The sequence below is a fragment of the Solanum dulcamara genome, chromosome 11 (genome assembly GCF_947179165.1).
Source record: "Solanum dulcamara chromosome 11, daSolDulc1.2, whole genome shotgun sequence".
Lineage (NCBI taxonomy): Eukaryota > Viridiplantae > Streptophyta > Magnoliopsida > Solanales > Solanaceae > Solanum > Solanum dulcamara.
This window is the reverse complement of record NC_077247.1, coordinates 57,877,958-57,888,213: the sequence shown is the minus strand read 5'-3', so window position 1 is coordinate 57,888,213 and position 10,256 is coordinate 57,877,958. Positions and strand designations below refer to the sequence as shown.

The 10,256-nt window shown below is 42.2% G+C and overlaps 1 protein-coding gene across 3 annotated transcripts; it reads left to right on the top strand.

The window, feature by feature from the left end:
- The first annotated feature begins 424 nt into the window (after positions 1 to 424).
- Positions 425 to 9,665, top strand: LOC129872290 (uncharacterized). Of its 3 annotated transcripts, XM_055947223.1 has the most exons (8): positions 426 to 614; positions 807 to 5,990; positions 6,078 to 6,331; positions 6,420 to 6,564; positions 7,199 to 7,400; positions 7,484 to 7,783; positions 7,870 to 8,561; positions 8,838 to 9,665. In XM_055947223.1, the coding sequence occupies exons 2-8, from the start codon at positions 906 to 908 to the stop codon at positions 9,480 to 9,482; spliced, it is 7,323 nt and encodes a 2,440-aa protein (XP_055803198.1). In that variant the 5' UTR covers positions 426 to 614; positions 807 to 905; the 3' UTR covers positions 9,483 to 9,665. The 3 variants fall into 3 exon arrangements, with proteins under 3 accessions (XP_055803199.1, XP_055803198.1, XP_055803197.1); XM_055947224.1 differs by having other exon boundaries at positions 425 to 5,990; positions 7,217 to 7,400; XM_055947222.1 differs by having other exon boundaries at positions 426 to 5,990.
- Positions 9,666 to 10,256: the final 591 nt, after the last annotated feature.

Genomic DNA, 10,256 nt, shown 5'->3' with positions numbered 1-10,256 from the left:
ACATCCTTAAGAGCTACAAGCAAACACAATGACAACCAACCTTTTGCTGGTAGACTCTTATTAATAGTAGTAGTATTTTTTCTAATCTGACCTCTTTTTTTGACACAATTTATAGATAATTAGTTGAAAAATAAATTTAAATAGCTGTTCACCAAACTAATTAAATTAAAAATAATAAAAAGTATATATGTATAGTATGTGAATGATTGTGTTTACTCTATGTACATAATTTTTTAAAAATAAATTGATATGTCCGATTATTTGTGTAAAAATACCTAATTAGTTTGAAAAATGAAACGATATAATTGTGCCAAAATGCCCAAAGCAAGGAGTCGAGGGCCGACATTAACGAAATCCAATAAATATTGTGGTGAGATATGTAATTAGAGTAATAAATTTGGGGGAAAAAAGAAAAGGAAAAAACAATAATCCCTAATATTTCGGTCGTTGTTTCACCCCAATTTTCTCTCTCTAAACGAAGAGAAGTGATCCCTCTATTGTCCGACGACTAGAGCAGTAGGGCTTCTCCAACGTCATTCACTCTCTCCCTCTCTCTATATCTATAGACGCGGCGCACGTTAAACATCGCCGTCATTTATCTTACGCCGTCGGAGGTAAGCTCATTATCGTACGCCTACCTGCTCATTTTCATCTGATCTAACCCGTTTCTGACCCGCTTTGTATCCAAACCCTAATCTAGCCACTAATACTGTTCAATACCTGTTCTATTCGATTCGTTATCTGTAATAATAAATTTATCCCCATTAAACTATTACTACTCTCATTTTTTTTGGGTCTTGATTCAGGTCGGAGTGGGTTCCTAGGGTTTTGTTATTGATAAACATTCTTTGGGGGCTAGAGAAAACATTGTTATATTTACTTTTGATGCGTTGTGGGTTTTTGATATGGCCAATCATGGCGGTGTCGGGAGCAAATTCGTGTCTGTGAATTTGAATAAATCATATGGACAGTCTCCTCATCATGATAATAAATCTTATAGTGGTTCTTATGGCCAGGCCGCCGGTCTGGGCCGTGGGCGGTCTGGTAGTGGGGGTGGCGGTCTGGTTGTTTTGTCACGGCATCGAAGTACTCAGAAAATTGGGCCGAAATTATCTGTTCCACCCCCCTTGAATTTGCCTTCACTGAGGAAAGAGCATGAGAAATTTGATTTATCAGGATCCGGTGGTGGGATATCAGGAGGTGGTGGTCAAGGAAGTGGGCCGAGGCCATCATCTTCTGGTATGGGTTGGACTAAGCCTGCTGCTGTTGCATTGCAAGAGAAAGATGTAAATACTGATGGTCATGTTGTTGATGGCTTGGATCATACTGGGCATGGTATTGATGGCACCAACCAGGTCAGTGCATCCTATATGCCCCCTTCAGCTCGTGTAAGTGGAATTGGAGCTGCAGTTATTGGTCCTGCAAAATCATTTCCTTTGACAGTTGAGAAAGTCTCAGTTTTGAGAGGTGAGGATTTTCCTTCTCTTCAAGCTGCGATGCCTGTCTCTTCTGGACAGGCAAACAAGCAAAAGGATTGTTTGAGTCAAAAGCAGAAGCAGGTATCTGGTGAAGGGTCATCTGATGAACAAAGAGACAGTTACAACATGAGTTCGGGGGTTGATATGCGTCCTCATGGGCACTCTTCGCGTCATGCTCCTGGAAATGGCCTGGCAGAAAATGGGTATGAAAGTCATGGTTTGAGCAGTGCTCGCAGGGGAGATCAACCTCGGAAGCAGGAAGATTTCTTTCCGGGGCCTCTTCCATTACTGCGGTTGAATCCCAGATTTGATTGGGCTGATGATGAACGTGACACTGGACATGTATTTGCAGATAGGGCCAGAGATATTGGTATTTCAAAAGTTGATAATTATTGGGATAGGGATTTTGACATGCCTCGAGCTAGTGTTTTACCCCATAAAGCTGTTCATAACCAATATGAAAGGAGGGCTCCTAGAGATACCCTGAATGGGAATGGGTTTTCCACTGACCAGAGAGGTGACAGTTATAGCAGGGATCTGAGAATACCTAGTAGAGAAGGTAGGGAAACAAGCACATGGAGGAACTCAATTCATTCTAGAGATGGTAATGTTCCAGATGTTGCAAACAACAGAAATGCTGTTAGCTCGGGTGGATCTGTTGTTAACAAAGATTTTGGGGAAGATAACAAATATGTTCCGCCATATTTTGGGGACACCGCTCGTGATGGAAGTTTTACTGGAAGTCGGGATTATTCATATGGAAGGAAGGACATGGGTCTTGTTACTGATGGCAAACAACGCTGGAATCATGCAACAGAATCATCCAACAGTCGAGGGGTTGAGCGCATGACTCAAGATCGCCTTGGTAGTGAACTTTCCAGCAGATACAGGCGTGATGGATTTCAGAACAAGGCTGGGTCAAAATCTTCGTTCTCATCTGTTGGGAAATCACTGCCTCTTGGTGACCCTGTTTTGAATGTCGGCAGGGAGAAACATGTTTCAAGGGGCGAAAGGCCATACAGAGAGGATCCATATCTGAAAGAATTCGAATCTACAGGATTTGATGAAAGGGATCTTTTTTCTGGAGGACATGCTGGGGTGTTCAAGAGAAAAAAGGATGTGGTTAAGCAGACTGATTTCTATGACCCTGTCAGAGAATCCTTCGAGGCTGAACTGGAGCGAGTTCAAAAGATGCAAGAGCTTGAGCGACAACGAGTTATGGAAGAACAAGAAAGAGCATTGGAGCAAGCTCGAATAGAGGAAGAGGAGAGGCAGAGACTGATTAGAGAAGAGGAAGAACGTCGGATTAAGTTGGAAGAAGAAGCACGAGAAACTGCTTGGAGGGCAGAGCAAGAGCGGCTTGATGCAGTAAGAAGAGCTGAAGAGCAGAGAATTGCGAGAGAGGAAGAGAAAAGGAGGATATTCATGGAGGAAGAAAGGAGGAAGCAGGCTGCTAAACAAAAACTTTTGGAATTGGAGGCCAAGATAGCCAAGAGGCAGACTGAAGTGACAAAAACTGATACCTTAATTGTCACTACTGATGATAAAATATCTGCCATGAGCAAGGAAATTGATGTTTCAGGGGCATCTGATGTGGATAATTGGGATGAGAGTGAAAGAATGGTGGAACGGTTAACAACTTCAGCATCTTTTGACACAGCCGTCTTAAGCAGATCTTCTGATGTAAGTTCCCAGCACTATTCCTATCGAGGGAGTTTCACAAATTTTCCAGACAGAGGAAGACCTATTAATTCATGTAGAGGGGATGTATTTGAGAATGGAAGCAGCTCATCAATGCATCTACGAGACCAAGATATTGATCATCATAGTCCAAGAAGGGAGGTATCTGCTGGAGGCAGAGCAGCCCCCCGGAAAGATTTATCAGGATCAGCTGGATATTTGGCTTCTGGGAATTTTGCCAAAGGTGGACGAGAAGGATTTACAGATGAATTTGTCCATCAGCAAGAGCATAGGTGGAACGTATCTATGGGGGCTGATCCATTCATCAGGAACAGGGACATGGACACAGAATTTAATGATAATCTTGCTGATAGGTATGGTGATGTTGGTTGGGGGCAAGCTCGTTCTCGTGGCAATACTCGCTTCCCTTACCCAGATCGGCTATATCAAAATTCTGAAGCGGATGAACCTTATTCCTATGGTAAGTCAAGGTATGCTGTGAGACAGCCACGGGTACTTCCTCCACCTTCACTCTCTACTATGCAGAGAACTTTTAGGGGTATGAATGATCACCCTGGTTCATCAAACCTTGTTGACAATGAAAGCCATTATCCTCATCCTCGGGGAGGTGAATCTACAAGGCAGACAGGCTATTTTGGTGGCCATCCATCTGAACTGGTTGCTTCCCAGGAGGAGAACACTCTTGCAGAAGACACAAAACTGAATAAAGATATGACCCCGAGATGTGATTCACAATCTTCTCTATCTGTCACAAGCCCCCAAAACTCTCCTCCTCATCTCTCTCATGATGAGTTGGATGAATCTGGGGATTCTCCTTCAGAATCTGTTGCAGCCGAAGGTAATAATGTAAGTCTCTCTGGATATGAATGCACTCTCTTAAATGATAATTCTGCAAAGGATGCCATGAAGATGGCTTCCAGCTCTCTCTCCGCCATGGAGGAGGAAGACTGGAATGTGGAAGATAATGGTGAATTGCAGCAGCAAGAAGAGTATGATGAGGATGATGATGGTTATAGGGAAGAAGATGAAGTGCGTGAAGCAGATGATGAGAATCTTGATCTGAACCAAGAATTTGAAGATCTGCAAATAGGTGAGGGAGAATCATCTCACAATCTAGATAACTTGGTTTTGGGCTTTGATGAGGGTGTTGAAGTTGCAATACCTAGTGACGATTTCGAGAGGAATTCAAGGAATGAAGAAAGTGTATTTGATAGACCTGAAACCTCTGAAGGTGGATCTATAAATGGGGTTCAAGTTGATGAAAATTGCCTTCATCCTGTTCAAGGGCCCCCTGGGGCAAGTTTGGATAGCTCCTCTAACAGGGTCCAAGAAGCTGAAAAAATTATGCAAGAATCTGAGTTTAGACTGAGTGCTGAACCTCACACTCCAGCAGCGTCACATCTATTGACTAGTATTGATGCTTATTGTGGTTCTAGCCTATGTGCTCAGCAAACTTTCTCATCTGTTGGCACCCCATCTTCTGTTGGTCAGACTAGTGTGTCAAGTTTAACGTCTTCTAGTCAACCTGATTTACCTGTTAAGCTTCAGTTTGGGCTGTTTTCTGGTCCTTCTTTGATACCTTCTCCGGTACCAGCCATCCAAATTGGTTCCATTCAAATGCCTCTTCATCTCCATCCACCAGTTGGTCCATCCCTTGCTCATATACATCCATCACAGCCTCCTATCTTCCAATTTGGTCAGCTCAGGTATTCATCTACTGTCTCACAAGGGATTCTGCCAATCACTGCTCAGTCGATGTCTTTTGGTCAGTCCAATGTGCAGGCTCTTTACAATACCAATCAAAACTCTGGAGGTTCTATGCCTCCCCAACTTTCTCAAGATGCTTCTACTTCTAGTCTGGTGAAAGTCAATGTTCAATCTCTTTCAGCAAATCAGGGACATGGTTTTCTAGTGAAACCTCATGGCAGTAAGCCGGTACAAGGAAGTGCAGAAAGCAAAGCTCTTATGGCCAACATTGCTGGGATTGCTGGTGCTAGTGATATAAAACTTATCTCGGAGTTAGATATCCAAGTTGAAGCTAAGGGCTTGAATAATGCAGATAGGCATGTGCAGCCATCTAAGGAGAAGGGATCTGATGGCAACCCGTCCTGTGCTTTGCCATCAATTCAGTTAGTTTCTAATGAGAGAAATTCTGCTGGGGGCAGGGCGCAAGGCCAAGCATACAGCAACAAGGGGAAAAGATTCACTTATGCTGTAAAAAGTTCTAATTCGAGGTCATCTTTCCCAAGTTCTGATGGTCCTTTTTCTGAGTCAAGTAGATTTCAGAGACGACCTCGTCGGACAGTTCAGCGAACTGAATTTCGAATCCGCGAAAATTCAGATAGCAGGCAATCATCCAGCACTGGTTTTTCTAATGACTCTGGTCATGGTGATAAGTTAAATCAGGGTGGGAGAACTGCCACAGCGGTTCTGGCAAGAAGTGGATTAAAGAGAGGATCCTTTTCTAGTAAGCTACTGAAGCAAAATGTGGAGTTAGATTCTAAGTCAGCAAATGTTGATTCTCAGGAGATTGACTCTAGTATCAAGCCAGGCAAAGATGACGGAAGGGCATCTCTGCACAAAAATCAGAATATTTCTCACACTGGCGAGGGAAACCTAAAAATGAACATATCTGAGGAGGATGTTGATGCTCCATTGCAAAGTGGTGTTGTACGTGTTTTTAAACAGCCTGGCATAGAAGCACCCAGCGATGAAGATGACTTTATTGAAGTCAGGTCTAAGAGGCAAATGCTGAATGATCGGCGAGAACAAAGAGAAAAAGAAATCAAGGCGAAATCCCGTGTTTCTAAGGTATCATGACTTACCCATGTTTATTTGTACCATCTTGTTGTATTTATGCAATGTTATTTGTTAACCTTCTTTTAATCATGTTCTCAGCCTCCACGCAAACCTCGGACGACCAGACAAAGTAGTGCAATTTCAACTAGCCCAAATAAAATTCCGGTATCTGTGGGTGGAGAAATATCAAATAAGAGTAATTATTTAGATATTATTGCTTCAGAGGCGCAAGTATCTGCTTATAAGGATGTGTCCACTGGATTTACTGCTGTGGTATTGCAGCCACTGGCTCCAATTGGAACGCCTGCAGGGATCAATGGATCTCATGCTGATAAACAATTTCATACGGCAAAGTATGTGTTCTCTACTGGCAAAATATAGCCAAAGAACCTCTTGACCTCCTAAAATGCTTATGCATGTGTTGTTTGTTTACTTCTACAGGTCGCACCAAACCACCTCAGTTGGTGGTGTTTCTGCTGGTGGAGATGACCTTGAACCAGGCTTGATGTTTGAGAGCAAGAAAAATACAGAGAATGTAACATCATCACCTCTAAACTCTTGGGGTAGTGGACAGATCAATCAACAGGTATTCTCATTTGTCAGCTGTTGTTCCACTCAATAACTGTGCTGTTTTATACAGCCATGTGATACTGCTTCCAGTTAGATCACTGTCATTTTTGTTGTTAAATTGTGTTCTGATTGAATGTGCAACGAAAAATTTTATGCTGGATTTGCTAACTTGATTGTAAACAACGTAGTTTTATTGGGCACCTATACTCCCAACAGTTTCTGCTGTGATATTTTTCTTCCTTGTTTTTACTTCTGCTATCAGTTTATTGATTTTTTCCTCTTTCAAACCCAAAATTGGAGTGACTATTCTTTTCCAAATTATCAATATGGTATTAAAATACTTGGCTATTTTTCTTTTTGGAAGTTTTTCTCATGGTTCTCATCTTTTATCCATATCTGAGCCAAAATTCCAACACAATTTCTTTCTTGAACATCAGCTAGGTAATGCGTTATTTTGTGACTGGTTTTGTTATCCGTGTTTTCATAAATGATACTAGATATTCACAAATTTAAAACTTAAATATTGGTGGCGCTATTGTTCGTTGGTCTTTTGTTTATTAGATTGTTGACTATGAGATCTATATTCTTTTGTGGTTCATTGTTCCTGTAATCGTTGGCTCCGAGAAATTTTCTGACTGACTTTGGCATAGGTTATGGCCTTGTCACAGAGCCAACTTGAAGAGGCTATGAACCCTGCTAGGTTCGAAGCACATGCGGCTTCTGTTGGAGCTCACAGTAGTGCAGTCACTGAGCCCATCTTACCATCATCATCCATCTTAACAAAGGACAAATCTTTTTCTTCTGCTGCAAGTCCAATTAACTCCCTGCTTGCTGGCGAGAAAATTCAATTTGGTAACCTGCCTTGTCATCTCATATGTATGTATCTCTAAGTTATGATTATTCTATATGTATAATCTAATCCCCTCACTTATCAGGTGCTGTTACATCCCCAACGGTTCTTCATACTAGTAGTCGTGTTGTTTCACATGGGATTGGAGCTCCAGGGTCTAATCGATCTGAAGTACAAATTTCCCGTAATATTTCTCCAGATGAAAGTGATTGTACCCTTTTCTTTGACAAAGATAAACTTGCAAATGATCCATGCGTAAATGTACAAGATTCTGAGGCTGAAGCTGAAGCAGCTGCTTCTGCTGTTGCTGTAGCAGCTATCAGCAGTGATGAAATTGTCGGGAATGGACTGGGCTCTGCCATTTCAGAAACTAAAACTTTTGAAGGTACAAAATTTGGAATCCCCAGTTATACTTTGTTTATCATCTAATGGTTCTATCAGTTGCCTGTTAATCAGTCTGTGTTATCGCAGGTGATCAGCAATTGAGCAGCCAATCAAGGGCAGAAGAGTCTCTTAGTGTATCTCTTCCTGCTGATCTCAATGTTGAAACTCCTCCGATATCATTGTGGCCGTCCCTGCCAAGTCCCCAGAATTCTTCGAGCCAAATCCTATCTCATTTTCCTGGTGGCCCGCCGTCACATTTTCCTTTCTATGAGATGAATCCCATGTTGGGTGGTCCTATTTTTGCCTTCGGTCCACATAAAGAGTCGGGTGGCTCCCAATCACAGTCACAGAAAGCTACTGTGTCTAGCTCAGGTCCACTTGGTGCATGGCAACAATGCCATTCTACGCTGGACTCATTCTACGGTCATCCAGCAGGGTTCACTGGCCCTTTCATAAGCCCACCTGGAGGTATCCCTGGGGTCCAAGGTCCGCCGCACATGGTAGTCTATAATCATTTTGCTCCAGTTGGACAGTATGGCCAGGTTGGATTAAGCTTTATGGGTACCACTTATTTACCTTCTGGAAAGCAGCCTGATTGGAAGCACACACCCTCATCCTCCGCAATGGGTATTACCGAGGTGGATATGAATAATGTAAATATGGCTGGTTCTCAGCGGAATTTATCAAATATGCCTGCTACCGTCCAGCACCTTGGCCCTGCTTCACCAATTATGCCCATAGCTTCTCCTCTGGCCATGTTTGATGTGTCTCCTTTCCAGGTAATGAATGCCATACCATCATTGATGTAACAAAAAAGAGGGCTTGTAGAATCTCTCACCCCATCGTAGTGGAGTATACTTGTCTATTTTAGCTGCTCACTTCTTTTGGATTTTGAAATAATCATAATTGTCTTCCTTTATTTCATTTAGTGTAGAATTTATTGATTAATTTCTAAGAATATGGACTCTGTAACGCCTTAGATTTTTGTTATATGATCTATTGGTGCAAGCAGTTCTCTCATATAACATTTTGCTTTGCTTTTGGTTTCAACTCAGTCTTCACCTGAAATGCCAGTCCAAGCTCGCTGGTCTCATGTCCCTGCATCGCCTCTTCATTCTGTTCCCATTTCTCACCCCTCGCAGCAGCAAGCTGAAGGTGCATTGCCTCCTAAATTTGGACACAGTCATTCTGTTGATAAGTCATTGAATACCAATAGGTTCTTGGAACCTCATCCTCCAGAAGCCTCTGATGGTACCCCAAGTTTTACTGTTGCGACAGTTGCCAATGCAGCTCAGTTTCCTGTTGAAATTGGTCTTGGAGATTCCTCCAAATCGGGGGCTACTGGTGGTTCTGCTCAGAGTCAGGCCAGTCAAAGCTCCACTGGATGTGCCAATGCAGATACTGGCAAAATTGATGCTCTCAGAAATGGTGTCAGCAACAGCGGTAAAGATCAAGGTGTCAGTGGTTACAAAACCCAGAGCCAGCAGAAGAATGCCCCTGCTCAGCAGAGTCAAACTGCAGGCTACAACTATCACAGGGGTGGTGGAATGTCTCAGAGAAATATGGCTGGAAATGACTGGTCCCATCGCAGAATGGGTTTCCAGGGCAGAAATCAGTCTTTGGGCGCGGTTCCATCTACTAAGGTGAAACAAATATACGTGGCTAAGCAAACCCTTAGTGGGACAAAAACCACTGGATGAGCAAAGCACATGGTTGTTTAGAGATCTTGATAGGTAAGGAAGGATCTGTTACTGAGTATATGTCAGGGGGACAATCAAGCTAGTTTTGGTACCTTCTTGCATTTATGGCCTCTGAAAATAACTTAATTTGCACTTTAGATAATTGGTTGTTGATTATAGTGATCCTCTCAATTTTGTCCGGAATACGGATTACTGAGTTGTGGTTTGGCTGCTGAGATTTGAAATTAAACCTTTGCCCGGCTGTTATCTGCAAAATTTTCGTCAACTGCTTATTGCTTTGGCTTCTATTCGTTGATTTAGTCCCCCCTTGGTATTTGTTAACAGCAGGACAAAAGGAACAAGCCATTTGTTAAACATTAGTAGAATGCTCTTGTTTTGCTTTCCAATATCTTATGTTAGCCTGGAAATTGAGTGGAAAATGAAATATTTGCAACATTTCTGAGTCATTGTCACTGTTAAATGATAACTAAGTGGTTGCATGCCTGCTCGATTAGATTAACCGTACTCGAAGCGCGGAATAAGAAGTGATTATGCAGGGTCTAAGAGTCCATTTAGTACTTTTTGTTGCAGCAGTTTCTTTTGGTAAGTTTTTTGTTGAAAAGTTGTTCTATTTGGTGCCAGTTTCACTCTTTCAATTCTACCAAGTGTTCTCAGATGTTAAATTAAAAAAAGAATTTTCTGCATTTAAGAGCACGCCAATGGTTATCTGGTTATATGAGTTTTGAATGCCTGTAAGTAAAGCAATCTGGGATTGAGCATGTCTTTGTTTCTTGA